Raw genomic sequence first — 15,633 nt, 5'->3', positions numbered from 1 at the left:
CCTAGTGCCCAAGCAGCTCATTAGGAGAAGCCCACAAGCAAAAGAACTGACCCCGCCCCCTTGCAGTTTCCAAGCAAGATCAGACTATCACCAAATGTCTCCTTTTAATAACTGTTGTTGTTGTCAGTATAATTTATAAGCTGTCATTGATTTCAAGAAGAAATACCAAGGTGGAATTGCATGTAATGCTCCTTTCAGGTGGTAGGCAGAGGTGATGTCATGTCTAAGCGCAGCGCATCTTACACTCATAGGAGAATTGGGAGCTCCCTTTTGCGGAAATAGAAATGCCTTCGGCTTAAACCAGGGTGCCACTAGATCCAAGCCATTGATTCCCCCACCCCCAGTATTGAAAGCATTTGGGAATGGGATTTACTTTCAGTGACTCGCTCCAAGATGGTTTCAAACAAGGCCTTTCTGGATCCATGGTAACTGAATCTATTTTCTTTTGGAATAGCAACAGACAGCAATCCATGATTCTCATGATAAGATGAGGTGGCTTGGCAAGCTTTCGAACCGTTGCAATATCTGCCGGTTTGATAGTCTGCAAAGGGAAAATTAAATTCATTTATTGCTTGGGCCAAATTTTATATGGACCCAGGGGAAACTTAGTACCCTGAATTTAACATCACATTTCTCTAAGCAAGAGACAAAATGAGGAATAATGGGACACTCAGCTTCCAACAGGGACATTGGAAATTTAACTGAAGCACAGTTTTACCAGATTGCAGAAAGCTATAGTCAGCACAGACTTACAAACTACAGTATATTTCCTAAAACTGCCATAAATGGTGCACAGAGCATCTGAGATAAGGCAAGGTATTCAGCAATGAAAGAAATAAAAATTAGGAAACAATGTAGAACAACCCAAATAGCACAAATAAAGGACTATTTCAAGCCTTGTTAATGTTTAACAACTTTTCTAGCTTTGCACCTCCACTTTCAAAGATAGGTACTTTGCAGCACAGGCAGGCAGACAATGGTACATTATCTATATTGCACAATCCATGTATGATTGATTTCTTCATTTATAGTGGCTTCAAGAGAACTGTGAATATTCTATTACAACGTCACTTACATTCAAAGCAGCTTCAGCTTCTTCTAATGCTGGTCTAGCTGCCTCCAGCTTTGCCTCTGCTACTACTTTCTCTGAATCAATTTCATCTACAATCTTCTGTGCTTTGTCTTTTACACCTTGAACTTCATTTTTCACTTTGGCTGATGCCTCAGCACTTACTGTCACTTCTGCTAGCACCTATTATAAAATTTAAAAACATGCAGCAGGGTCATCCAGTTTGGAAGTTTACAATGGAAGAGAGCTAGCAATGGTGAACTAAAGGTTTTACTTCCCCAAGCTCTTCATGAGCCATATCCACGTGACCCAGCTCATAATGGGCTTATCCCCACCTAGCCTCCCAGGGTTGGGTGGGTGGATCTGGCCCTTACACATTTAATTAATGTGTTGACATCAATGATGCCAAGCAATGCTAGCTTAGAATAAGGCCAATTATTCCTGCATTGCACATGGGTGATCCTAGCCAGTCAGGAATCAGGCAATATCAGTGAGGGCAAACAAAACCTATTAAAAGCATTTTCCCTACATAGTTGGTGAGCTGTAAGGGAAAGGTGAGGAGGTGACTTTGGTGAGTGGTAGGGCGGTGGGGTCAGAAAGCAAAGCAAGCAGGGGCAACATATAATTAACTCACCAGTCCAGCAATGGGACAAGGATAGTGTTGCCATACACAAGATAGATTTCTCCTTTTCAAAACATTGGGTGTGGGGATGACAAAACCAGTGAACTCAGTCACTTTCCTTTATAAAATACTGTATTCTGGTATAAAACTTACTTTATCTGCTTTTACAGATGCCAGAGCCAGTTCCTTCTCTTTCACTGCCAACTCCTGGGAGAGTTTAGCAACAGATTCACTAGCTTCCATCAGCTTAGAAAGACCTACAAAAGACATCAAAATTCAGAATAATTAAAAGTTATTTATGATGAGCAATAGTCAATGTTAATAGAGCCATTGAAATCAATGAATTTACTCTGAGTATGACTTAGTTGGCTATCACCCACATTATATGCAATGTTGATTTCATAGGGATTGGGCTGTGATTCCATCCCTCTATTCATTGTTTGCTGCCAAACCAGAAGTGAAACCTGTCTTTATAGACTAATTGGCATTTCTGTACAAAAAAGAAAAAAAGCTATGTCCTGGCAAAATCTGGGTCTAAGTTTGGTTTGTCAAAGGGAAAATAATTTCTAGATTTTTAATTTTTTTAAGGAAATTTGAATGCATGGAGAAATCTCATGAAGACTTTTCTTTAGGTGGAAAACTTCTGAGGCAAGTCATACATATGTGTAGCTGGATCAAGAAGGGTTAATGGTGATTTTACTGCACCTCCTCTGCCCAGCAGATCCCTGAAAAGACTCCACTGAGGGTCAGGGGACCCAGCTGAATGAGGTTGGCTTGGCTGTGGCGTGGGAGGACTGAGAGAGAAGAGGAGATTGTTGGCAGGGGCAATGAGCTGGAGTAATCTTATCTTACCTATGTGCATCCGCTCAGCCTGTTCATTAATGTTGGCTAGCTTTTCCGCATAAACATCTTTGTAGCCATTAATGAAAGAGAGGTAAGACTTGGGGGTGACATGAGCTCTTCTTCGGTATCTGGAACATGCAATGGGGATTGGTTCAAATACTCATGTTATCATCAGATACAATCCTAAACCCATGTTCATCTTCACTAGTACAATTATGTCAATGACAAAAGCTACAGGTTTCACTTTCAGCTGTAATCGTAATGCATGTTAATGAACTGCAGTAACGACTTTGAAATAAATAACTGCTCATCTCCCTGAAACCCAAATAACCATGTTAGATATAATCTCCTGTTATATCTAGGTACAGAGGCAGTTAGATTCTAAGCTTATCTGTTTTCTCAAACAAGTGTTAAATATTTATTAAGAGGAATCCAAAGTTTAATGTACAGTGGTGCCCTGCAAGACGAATGCCTCGCAAGACGGAAAACCCACTAGATGAAAGGGTTTTCCGTTTTGGAGGCGCTTCACAAAACGAATTTCCCTATGGGCTTGCTTCGCAAGACAAAAATGTCTTGCGAGTTCCTGCGGGTTCCCCCCCCCCTTTTCCCCCTTTTCCTAAGCTGCTAAGCCGCTTATCAGCTGATCCGCTGATAAGCCGCTTAACAGCTGATCGCTAAAAGCCGCTAAACTGCTAATAGCGCTAATCCGCTAAGCTGTCAATGGGCTTGCTTCGCAAGATGAAAAAACCGCTATACGAAGAGCCTCACAGAACGGATTAATTTCGTCTTGCGAGGCATCACTGTAATTGAAAATGGGGGGGGGGGGGTTTCTTAAATTTTCATATAAAAGTACAAAATTTACATATTGCATCTTTCATACAACAGTTATAACTGAGAAACCGAATCCATAGCTGGTTTAACTAATTTTGTTTGGTTTTTTTTTTTAAAAAAAATACATTATATGTATATAAAATAATCTATAAAAAATACATATTCCAGTGCCAAATGTTATCACTAAAGAATTACTACATATGTTTCAAACGCTACCTTTGGAAATAATTATCGCAGCTTTCTGAAACTAGATCATGAAAGATGCCCATAGTTTCCACAACTTGGGCTTTAACTTCAGGAGAACAGACAATGTTAAAATCTGACAGGAAATAATGTGATACAGCAACAAGGGCTTCCTTAGGCCACTGAGTAAACCAGTCCATGGTGCAGCCAGATATAAGGCCAGGAAATTTCAAAGAACGTGCACGGAACTTTTCACCAACCTACCAAGAATAACAAAAAATAATTATTATTATAATAATTAATTTTATCAGTCATATGCACAACTAAATGCAGAGGCTGAGATCTGGAATTTTAAAAGTATTTCCGCATCTGGGGAGGGGGGAGTAAATAAATACAAAAAATACTCATACGTTCTTTTATAAGTTTGATATTATTATTCTAATACATTTCTGTGTTTTTTCCTTGTTTCCTTTTATTTGCATCACTTTATTTCTTTATAATTGAAACTTTTCAATAAAAACGGGGGGGGGGACCATTTTTGCATCTAAAGTCTCATATCTTAAGCTGCAAGCCATTTCATAACTTCTTTCCCTTCCCTACAGGGTAGTATGGAGCCTTCCTTGTCACCAACTTCAAAATTAACATAGACCACATACAGAAATGGAATTGTTAGTAGAACAATTACTATGAGCTAGACTGCTGAGCCAAACTTGCAGGATTTGTCTTTAAAGAGCATGTTTGCCATAAAAATATTGTTTTTCACATTTAAATACATAGTCTTGAATGGGGGAGGAATTATCATAAGCAAATATGTCCAAGGAAGGTAGATATGATTTTTAAAGAAAACTCACAGGAGAAAAGCAGAGAACAACATGAAGATTTTTCTTCGATCTTGATATAAAATATTCATAAAGATTATCAAAAGTTGGTGGAACTCGTGGTAGTTCTTTTTTCATTACAGATATCAATCCTTGGGTTATTTCATCCATTTCATCCCGAGCAAATAAATTGGAGATCTTAGCAGAGCAGAGCCAAGGAAAAATGAAAATTCAGTTATGTATTTATAATGCAGTTTTATAAACTACAGATCTATGTTTCCTTTCCAAAACTGTCTAATAGTTAAGCCTTTAGCTATGCAGGGCAAAGACTATCTTCTTTCCTTACTTGAAGAGATGTACTCTAATCCAATGGACCATGTTTAGAGCAGCTGGGACCATGAATGTGGAGCCTTTGTTTGGCAAGCAAGGGTGTGCAGGGGAGAGGGAACTGAATCTAGCCCTCTGCTCCTTCTCCAGAGCAACTGATTGTAGGATTTTAGCTCTTTTTTAAAGGGCCTTGTGCACATAAATCTGGTTGTTGGGTCAAAGATAGGACCTGTGCATACAACACATCATTGTGCATACAGTGCTTGAAATTCCACAGAGTTCTCACTCCAACAAAAATAATAACATTTCCACAACTTTTATATAATCCATGGGAAACATGCAAGAATATAGACCCCAAGAAATACAGCGGCAAATGTGCCAAGATTCTGAACGTCTGTGGCTAGTTACTTGCCCACCCCATAAATTACTAAGAAAATCAACGGTGAACAAAATAATAATTTCATTTAAAATCAATCCCTGAATTGTAACTTTATTTTTAAAAATATTTTTCAAGATTTACATCTCTGCTAGCAGTAGCTCATGTGGGACCCCCCAGGTGTTGACTTCCAGCATCCCTGACTATCAACCTGATCATGCTGGTTGGAGCTGATGTGAGTTGCAGTCAAACCTACCCTGAGCTTTTGAAATAGAAGGACAAGCAAAACATGTAACAGTCATCATAGCAACACAGCTGCAAAAGCCTCTGAAATGCTAACCTCTCCAGAAGAAAGCAGGTTATTAAGAAATTCCAGAAACGCTTCATCTTTTATTTCGTTATCTGTGAAAATAAATGTTATTCCTTTTCCTTCTGCACCAGCAACTCTGTATAAAAGCTTTAGATCATCTGTCAGATTGCTCACATTGTATGATCTAGGAAGCAAAAATGAAAAGGACAGAAAGCTTAACATGCAGTACTGATTCATCACCCACTAACTTCGGAAAAGTAGGCTACATCACTGAAGCCAGCAGAGAGGGGAAATAGGAGCTAACTGAGCAAAGACTGCCCCTTTTAGGAGAGGCATCCTTGTGTAAATATATTGCATAGTGAGCATGCTACTTCTTAAAAATGCATTTAAAACACACATTTCAAAATGAAGCAAACAGCAAAACAACTTAAGCCATTTTAAGAAATAAAAAACACCACCTTTCACAAGACCCTTAAATTCCTCTGGAGAGTACAATTACCAGTTTGTGTTCCCTGTGTTTCTTAATTAACCCAGATTTGTCAGGCCATCACCTCATTCGCTAGTGACAAATGGGAGTGGCCATTTCAAGGGCTGCAATTCAGCTTCAACAACCCTCAAAACAACTAGTAACTGCAGCAGAGTGTGTGCTTGCCTCCCCCCTTTTTTTGGGGGGGGGGCTCAAAACAATTTTGAAAGCTAGTGACTTTGCCATTCCTCTCAGAGCAGGGGAACCGAAAGCGGATTTTAAAGTGTTTTGAAAAAAGAAAAAAGGAATGAAAGGAAAGCAAGAAAAACCCCTGCCATAATTGTAAACACTCTCTCCTCCCATCGCGCCACCCTGATTGTACCATCTGCACTGCCTTTAGAGTGGCATACTATGGGGCATGGAGGTGCCATAACCAGGTAAAGTGGAAACCCCAACACATGTAGGGGAACTTCTGGAGCCAAACTATTATTTCAACATTATCAATCTCTTCAGTAACTGATGAATTTCGATACAACTTTGTTGAGTACAAAATTGTCTACATTATATCCTCATAGAGCAGGCATGGCCAAACTTGGCCCTCCAGATGTGTTGAAACTACAACTAGCTAACCAGTGGTCAGGGATGATGGGAATTGCAGTCCCAAAACATCTGGAGGCCCAAGTTTGGCCATGCCTGTCATAGACCACAGGATCAGTGACATTATGTACACATGAATATGCCAAGCTATCTTTATGATGGCCATCTAGCCATGAATCTCATCTTCTATATTCTCATATAATGGTGTATATATACAAACAGTAGCTTCTAATTATATAGGGGAAATAGCACATCATCAACCACTTATTTGAAATGTATTTTTTCTCACCGCGTTAAAGTTATCTGAAATATTTTATATCCAGCTATAAAAGAGGCTAGCCTGGAAAGACTCTGTTTTCCGGAACCACCAACTCCTACAAGTAAAGCATTCCCACATGCTGTACGAATTATTCGTGAAATCTGCATTACAAAAAAGGGGGGAGGAGATTATCTACTTAATTCGTTATGCAAAGTCAACAAAGTTAAATAATTATCCAAAAATATTTTTGTAATAAGCTTTTATAAAAGAGCCATTGAATGGTGCATAGTTTAATAAATCTTCCCAATATTCTAGATTCCCTACCCCTCTCCACCAATTCCATAGATGCCACTTATACAAGGGCAGCATATTTTAATATGGCATGTAATTTTGGCAAAAAATATATATCCAATGACAACAGAATTCTCTCTTATATGGTCTCCAGCGGGTTGTGTTTTTTTTTTTTTTTTAAAGGAGCATCAACTGCATTTTTGTGGTAATCAGCCAATGTCCTTCTTTAAATACCACCTCCTTCAAAGGTGAAGCTTTCATCTTCAAGGCTTTCCCAGTTACAGAATGCCCTTTTCCAGAGCAGTACAAGCTGAGCACAACTTTGTTTTCTTTTCAGTTCCTTGCAAAAACTTTCCCCCCATTCACCCAGACTTTTGAAAACTGTTTTACTACCTTTAAACTATCTAACTATAAAATTATTCTTCTACCTGTTGCTTGTTTTATTTGTGTTGCTTGTTGTTTACTTGTTGCTTTCAAGTTTTGAAAAATGTCTCGAGACACTGATAAAAGGAAGTTCATAATGTTTTGATAAAATAAGGGTGCGGCCCTAACCCTAGACTCACTGGGATGAGCAAGTTAGGATGTGGTGGATCCCCAACTCACCTGGCTGGTTTCTGGCTTAAGACCCAACTCGGTCACATGTATGCTGACCCAAATCCCTCCTCCCAGCTCACTTGGGGCTTGGACAGTTGAGCTGAACTTGGTGGCTCTTAAGCCATGAATGAAGGGCACTCTAGGGGAATAACATGGACAGGACCAGAGATGGGGATTTAGACTGAATCCTAAACCCATTCAGCTCAGTCACATGAGCTGGCAACCTGGTGTAAGTTACGCAGGCAAAAGGATGGTGTAACACAAATTGGATTTTAAAAGTTTGTTTCTCCACTGCCAGGAGTAGTGCCGCTCCTGAATGGAGTTTGGATCTGTTGTAGCTATATGCTGTGTGCTGTATGCTATAAGATGACTTAATCTAAAATGGCATAATTTTTGCTGGCTCCCCATATTTAGAATTGCTTCCTAAGGGAGCAGTTTTATGCCCCACTGCTGAAAAGGAAGGTCCTCCATTAGTGTAACGAGAGACCTTCCTGGTGTTACGGCAAAATGCTCCAATGCTGCTCCACCAGTGACGGGTCCAGAAATGGGAATTTTGGCAGCCATGGATCTGAAGTTTTCTATACCCTCCCCACTGCCATTCTCCCAGCATGACCTAGCTGTGGAGTAGTAAATTCCTTCTCACTGGAATGAGTCAATGGAAGGAGTGGGACAGGCTAAAAGGGAAAAATAAAGCCACCATTCCTATCTTTTTTCCTGGCTGTGAGCTGGTAGTTGCTCTGTCATGACTCCCCCTCCCCCCACCAGTGCAGGAAATGAAATGAAGATTATAACTTTAAATAAGCATTCAGACCTTAACAAGATGTGTTATAGCATCTTTGAAAAACACCAAATCCAGGAATCCACCTCTGACAGCTTCGTTATACTGCTTCTGATAGTACTGCAGTTTGTCAGATAAGAAGTCAAGAGATGGAATCTAAAAAAGAAGAAAATAAGGATAGCTTTCCCCCCTAAAAAAATAGTTTCAATAAATTAATGTAAAAGCATTTTTAAAAATATGAATAAAAGAAAATAATATGTCTTTGAAAAATGTCCTTAAGGGTTTACCAGATTATTTATTTATTTATTTATTCTGTTCACAGATCATATCCTAGAAATGATATGATATCAGCTTATTTTTCTCAAGATAGGATTTGTCAAAAACAAATTTCAGGGAGGTGTAGGTATATGTATTCCCCAGGACTGACTTAACTCGTGGGCAGTTCCGTATCTGAGAAGTGTTTATGTTGTTTATTCCACTAATGGCGGGCTATTTAGCCCAAGCAGTAGCTGCATATAACAGTGGATTGCCTCTAGATTTAGTTTTCTACTTCTTTTGTATGATCATTTCTAATACACACACAAATGGTTTTGGCAACTGCTCCTGCAAACAACTGCTGCAATAGGTTCAACTTCCTATAGCCATACTTATGAAAATACTGTTTATTAATTGTGTTAATCAAACACAAATGAATATGAAAAGCTACCAGTCACTCTCAAGCTTGTGATCTGTTTTTGATGTGGCTCCCAGTGCCTTGCCTATCCTGATCTACAATATTCTGCTATCTACCATACAGAGCATCAGTTTTACTCAATTTATTTAATAAAAAAATTCCTTCCAGTAGCACCTTAGAGACCAACTAAGTTTGTTATTGGTATGAGCTTTTGTGTGCATGCATAAAAAGCTCATACCAATAACAAACTAAGTTGGTCTCTAAGGTGCTACTGGAAGGAATTTTTTTATTTTGTTTTGGCTATGGCAGACTAACATGGCTACCTACCTCAATTTATTTAGTTTGACTTATACCCCACTTTTCAACAAGAGTCTTGTTGAATTATTTATAGTCAAGAGTAGGGAACATTTTTCAGCCCAAAGGCTGCATTCCCTCATGGTCAGACTTCCACAGTCCAAAGGCATTCAGTCCAAGCACATTCATAAAGCTAAAGCACTCCAGGAGAGGACATAGCAGGGCCAGTAAGTGAGGGGCATGGCCTATGGACAGTCTTTGGGGACAGAGAGGCTTGGAGGCCTGTATTTGATCCTGGGGCCTAAGAGTCCCCATGTCGGTCCTTGTATAGGTATCCATTACAGATCTGAGCATGCTATTGTTGGAACCCAATAACGGAGGGGTTTGGAATTAAGTAAATAAATACCAATTCATAAATTTTTGGTGCTTCAAACACAAAATCTTCAGGCTCTTCACCAGTTGGCTCAGGCATATCCCGTAAGAAATCAACAAGATATGGTTCTTCTTCAATTATTGGTACCAGTTCTGAATCTACATGTTCTTCAATAACTCTAGAAAAGTTTCTTTCAAACCAAGCTTCATCTTCTTCACAAACAAATCTAGAAGACACAATTCAGGTATGATGAATAGAAAGTTTCCGCTGTAGAAGAGGGAAAAGGTGGCTAAAGATTTACTGTATGTGGGTGTGAGTGTACCTCAGCTGTGGATTAGATCTACTTTATATTTTGGGAAATTGATTCTCCATTCGTCCCCTACAGGTTCAGCAGCCTCTTCAGATATTGTCACCAAACTCAGCACAAGGGTTCCCAAGGTGGGGGTGAAAGGCTTCATCACTGCTTGGGTGCCGGAAGCCATTTTGAATCAAGATGGCTGAACACGTCACACTGGCATGACTTCATCTCAGTGTTTGTAATTCTTCAGTAAATATTATAATGATCATACCTGTCAGCAATTACTCTCGTGCATTCATGTTTAAATAGTGACAGGAGAGTCCTGAGGTCTGTACATTCTTCTGATTTTATAGTTAACATTCCTTGCCAAATTCTGGAAAGATCTCTCAGATTGAAGATGTAATGAAATTTGGATGGTGTGGGCAACATTTTCACCTAAAGCAAAAGCATATGAACAGGCATAAAAAAATAAAACAGGGCCTGCACTGAGGTCTACAGGTTTGTTTTGTTTTTTAAATGGCAAACCTCATAAGGGCAGTAAAGGGACTTTATTTTACTGTATTATGGACCTCACATTTCCTTCCATTACCTCATAGTGGCATACATGGTTCCCCCACCTAATTTTATCCTTGCAATAATCCTGAGGTAGGTTAGGCTGAAAGTTGTTGATTGGCCCAAGGTCACTCTGAGCTTCACAGCTGAGTGGGGATTTGAACCCTAGTCTCCAGGGTCTCTGTACAACACTATAACCACTACACCACAATGGATCTCCAACTACCAACCATGAATGAGCCAGAGGCACTTGGAATCTTGAGTTGTGAAAGGATCTAGTGGAGTTCTCCTCACCTCTGCATTCACAGGATAAATGATACCTGGAGCATAGATCCTTCTGGCAGGGAGTAGGAAATGAAGCCAGCAATAAACACTGTGAACATGCACTTGTTTATATAACAGAAAGGACCATTTGTGTCCCTCCATGTGCTGTTCAACTCCAGCATTCACCAGGCCTAGCCAGCATGGCCAATAGCTGGGGATGATGTGAGCTGGAATCCAGCAACACCTAGAAAGTGATATGTTTTTCATGCATTTGGGCTAATCTGAAGCTTCCCTTGGGTGATTCCATGCAGAATGTGGAACAACTTCTTCATGAGTTTCAGACGACGGTTCAAAGCAGCCCTACAACACTCACACTAAAAACAAGCAAAATAAGAGAGTGGCTTGAGTGGAAACTGCCTGCCTCTTTGATTGTGGCTGATGGGAATTTTGAGGTCAAGAATTCCAATTCAATATGCAAATTCTAGTTTTGCAACCACAATTTCCCATTAAAACGTGATAAGAAGAAATGACTGTATATTAGCTCCAGGCTGTATGTTATTTTCAGCGTTGATTCCTGCATCGCAGAGGGTTGAACTACATGACTCTTGGGATCCCTTCCAACTCTACAATTCTATGATCTGCTCATCTAGAACCAAGAATGGATGCACGGATAGTTTCTTCCCCAGTCAACTCCATTCCTTCCAACCATGGAAACCTTACAGAACCTATACACTACAGGCAATATATGAGCAGATTTTAATCCTGTGTTAAACCCATAAATAGGGAATATTTTTCAAATAATTATGTTCATCTTTACCTTAGTCCACTGCCACAAGATTCTGCCTGCTGACACTAATTTTGGTATCATTTCACATACTTCAGGCTTGAAATGTCTACATGAATGAAAGTATCCACAGCCAATTATCCCTGAAAAATAACGGTATATTGATAACCTTAACATGGGTATATATTCTCATGAAGGGCTGAACGCTAAACATACATCTCCAGGAACAATCTACAGCTGTACTTAACTTTAGACAAGTCAATAGCTACTGTTTCGATGCAAGAGAAATCAAAGAGAAGCCAAGCATTTCATTGCATCAGTTTCTTGCAGCATGTACTGTATGTGTTTGTAATCTTCATTGGTCTCTTCTTTGGTTGTATGGTATTACTAACACTAAGTTCAGCTGATGGATTGATTTGATTACAAAATGTAGCAGAGCAATGATACGGCTTCAGAAAGAAGGAAGATACTAAGCAGTGGACATTATAAATGACTTATGTTATAACTTATTGTACAAGCAAAAATCTAGCTCATAACGCATTATTTAATGTAGAAATGTGCTTATGGTAGTGGCACTATATCTCTAGAACATTTATTTTCACTAATAAGTTTTAGGTGCCTTTCTAAAATGTAAAACAGAAATTTAATAAAAAATTAATGGAAAAAAATAGTTTGAGGTGACAAGCTTTTGATTTTTGACTGCCTTTTTGTATGTGTTTATATTTCCCATTACGTATCAGACAGGCGCCATCTCTAGTGTTGTATCAGTGCCTGTTGAAGACCCTCTGTCTTTCAATGTAACTTTTAAGTGTTTATCCCAGTCTTTATCTGTGTTGGACATGAAACAGTCTTTTTATACGAAACTGATGAACAGATGGGCAATGAAAGCAGATCGTGCAAGCCCTTAAGACTGCCAAGAGAGTTAACCTATACTTCAAGGCTGGGAGGGTGAGCTCTCACCCCCATCTACTACTTTGTGGTCTGACGATCTCACTGCCCTGACTACTTTTGAGCATAAATCTCACAATCACAGATCTCATTTTGATACCTATTTGAACAAATAGACATATGTAGAAATTGTTTGTATACATGAAATTAGATAGATAGCTTTGGGATGTTTCATAGGATGCAACAGAGTAGAAATGAATAAATATTAAAATATATTTTATATTGTGAACACTCCAGTGCTACTATCTTGAAGGAAGAATGTAGCATAAACCTATATAACAAATAAATAAGTTAATACTTTTCTGTTTGCCTAGGCATTCAAATGATTTTATACAGAATGGCCTTAACTGTAGTTTTATGTCACATCTGTAATACTTAAGTCATTGTTTTTTAGAATCTCTGTTGCTTTAAGAAAGAGAGAAAGGAATTTACATTCTACACAGGGGCAACCTAGACAATTAATATAAAACGAATTCAATTTGAAAGTACTAGAAAAACATATACCAAAGATTTTGTCTATGGATGCATTGGTTGGCAGAGTGCAGTTAAAAACCGTAAACTGCCTTTTTAAGCGCTGTGGGATATCATTTCGACCGCCTCCTGGGTGAATCATTGCTGCTATTAACTGCACATCAACAATCGTAGTAAAATCTCCAGGTTTATCCAAACTGTACATTCCTTCCATTTCCATCATCTGCCTCACTATTTCATTTGTTACCTATGGAATTAATAGAAGAAATGTTAACCATTCATTGAAAACAAAATACCAGAGATATACCCCTGCTAATTTAGCCAAATAATTTGTTACTTTATCCTAGACATACGGTAAAGTATGAAATATGCTACACTTGACAATGTCTATGCTTTTGTCCTATTTAAATCAATAAAATTTACATGGTGCTTAAATTTCTGTTGGCTGAATCAGGCCATGTTGCATCTGAGGTGGTCAGTGTTAGCAAAAAAATGCTAACAGTTCATATACATTAAGGCAACCTAGGATGATTCAGTCCCAAAACTGCACCTGCACCCGGATCGGATCCAGATGTGATGGGCAGTCAGGGTTCATTTGTCCTTTGCTGGTACCTAACCCTTTAAGTTGGCCCTAATCCACACTACCAGGCACCAACCTCTGAATCAGTACAGTGGTGCCTCTGGTTATGAACTTAATTCGTTCTGAAGGTCCGTTCTTAACCTGAAACTGTTCTTAACATGAGGTACCACTTTAGCTAATGGCACTTCCTACTGCCGCCCCGCTGCTGGCACGATTTCTGTCCTCATCCTGAGGTAAAGTTCTTAACCCGAGGTACTACTTCCGGGTTAGCGGAGTCTGTAACCTGAAGTGTAGTAAGCCGAGGTAGATTTAAATTACAAAAAAGGCTATTGCAACCATCATTAGAAATAACTTTATGACTGTCGCCAGGAGGCTCCACATGTGGAGAAGAAGGGTGGACATTCTCCATCAGCTTTCTGATGGTGGAGAAGGAGCCTGGTTGCTGTGCCTTAGGAAGAATGAAGGGAGGGGAGACAGGGAGGGTATAAAAAGCCTCAGAGAGAAGGACAAAACCCAGTGAAGACACAGGGAACAGGCTGGGTAAGCTGGATGCCTAACTGAGGCTCTTCTACAGAGGTTGGGGAGATATGGTCCTTGCTTCCCTGTGGGGAGCCTTCCGTATGTTGTTTCCCTAAGCCCCATTGGGCATGACTGAACAGGGAGTACCAACAGCCGCTAGCCTCCCCCTCTAACCCACCCACCCCTGCTCCTTTGGGGAGGCATAGGAGCCCTGGATTTAAACCTGCCCAAGGCACCGAAGTTCAATACTCTTCTTTGGGAAGAGCCTTCCATGGAATCCTGAGGCAGCTCTGGGCTTTGGGGAGACTGTTCCTGGGGTTTGGGGCTTCCTGGGCTAGGTTGACTTGGGCACTCTGAAGAGCACCATTTCCCCCCCTTTTTTGACCCCTATGCCATGGAAGGCATGGAACATGCATCCTTTGATGTGCCCTTTCCCCAAGGTCACAGTACACCAGGTTTTTACTGACAACATTGCAGAGCGAAACAGTACTTAACGATATTACTATGCACAATTTTATAACTCTACCTGATCTCCCCATTCGTTAATAATTGGCATGTTAATATCATCAATGAATATTGTCATTTTTCTGCCGTTTGGTGGTCCATAGGTACTTCCCATCCGTTTGTCCACATAACTTTCTATTGTCCTCTTAACAATTAAAGAACACAAAAAGAAGGGGGAGATATTGTAAGTGATCGCCAAAGTAGTTTACAAATCCTTGTTTTTTTGTTTTTGTTTTTTAAAAAAACATTCTTAAAATGTGTTTTCCAATTTATGTAAGTTCTCAGATAAGTTCCCAAATAACTTGGGAGCATGAATATTGTTGGAACTTGGTGTTAAAAACAGAGAACGAGATCAGGGTTTGCATTCATTCATTTATTTATTTATTCATTCATTCATTCATTCATTCTTATCCGTTTTCCCCTCCCCTCAAAACCAGGGCTAAAGGCAGCTACACTTAAGATTATTGCAAAGCATTTTAAATATTTCTGCAAACACATCATGTAGAACTGATTATCAGACCTACAGCTTACCTGAAACATTCCAGGTTCTGTTGCTGAGGAAAAGTTTAAACATTTTGATAAATGTTCTTCAGGATCGTACTTTTTTAAATAACCTTTAATCATTACAGTCTTTGCTGTTCCTTGTTCACCAATAAGCAACACTGCCTACAACAACGTTATGACAATTTATTATCAGGCTGGTATAATAAAGCTAATTCACTGCACAAAAATGGTTTGAAACAGAATTTTTAATATAATTATGTTGGTTTTCTTTCTAATCTACTATTTACTTTCACATTCTATTCAGGCTTCAGCCCTTACCAAAATATAAATGGCAAAAATCAATACATTTTTATGGGAACGAAAAGGGGAAGGAAGGACTCCACAATCCCTTTGCTCATTGCTATCTCCTTTTTGAAACAATAATTGCTAAATCATCATTCAGTTAGGATTGGATCTGGTCATTTTCAATTGAGAGTTGTGACTGCTTAAATTTTATTTATTTATT

The 15,633-nt window shown here is 39.3% G+C and overlaps 1 protein-coding gene across 1 annotated transcript in view; it reads right to left on the bottom strand.

The window, feature by feature from the left end:
• The window catches only part of DNAH8 (dynein axonemal heavy chain 8), a 131,578-nt gene that overhangs the window by 44,532 nt on the left and 71,413 nt on the right, over positions 1–15,633 (bottom strand). Inside the window, exons 55-69 of the mRNA XM_081854116.1 lie at positions 15,156–15,290; positions 14,647–14,769; positions 13,055–13,268; positions 11,636–11,745; positions 10,274–10,437; positions 9,738–9,930; positions 8,398–8,520; positions 6,732–6,862; positions 5,410–5,563; positions 4,400–4,564; positions 3,582–3,808; positions 2,544–2,662; positions 1,845–1,948; positions 1,076–1,252; positions 374–541 (exon numbers count right to left, since the gene is read on the bottom strand). Of these exons, the coding sequence (XP_081710242.1) occupies positions 374–541; positions 1,076–1,252; positions 1,845–1,948; positions 2,544–2,662; positions 3,582–3,808; positions 4,400–4,564; positions 5,410–5,563; positions 6,732–6,862; positions 8,398–8,520; positions 9,738–9,930; positions 10,274–10,437; positions 11,636–11,745; positions 13,055–13,268; positions 14,647–14,769; positions 15,156–15,290 (2,307 nt within the window). The remainder of the gene's footprint in view (positions 1–373; positions 542–1,075; positions 1,253–1,844; positions 1,949–2,543; positions 2,663–3,581; positions 3,809–4,399; positions 4,565–5,409; positions 5,564–6,731; positions 6,863–8,397; positions 8,521–9,737; positions 9,931–10,273; positions 10,438–11,635; positions 11,746–13,054; positions 13,269–14,646; positions 14,770–15,155; positions 15,291–15,633) is intronic.

This window comes from Podarcis erhardii (assembly GCF_964252035.2).
Source record: "Podarcis erhardii genome assembly, chromosome: 3".
NCBI classification, from domain to species: domain Eukaryota; kingdom Metazoa; phylum Chordata; class Lepidosauria; order Squamata; family Lacertidae; genus Podarcis; species Podarcis erhardii.
This window is presented reverse-complemented; position numbering and strand designations above follow the sequence as displayed.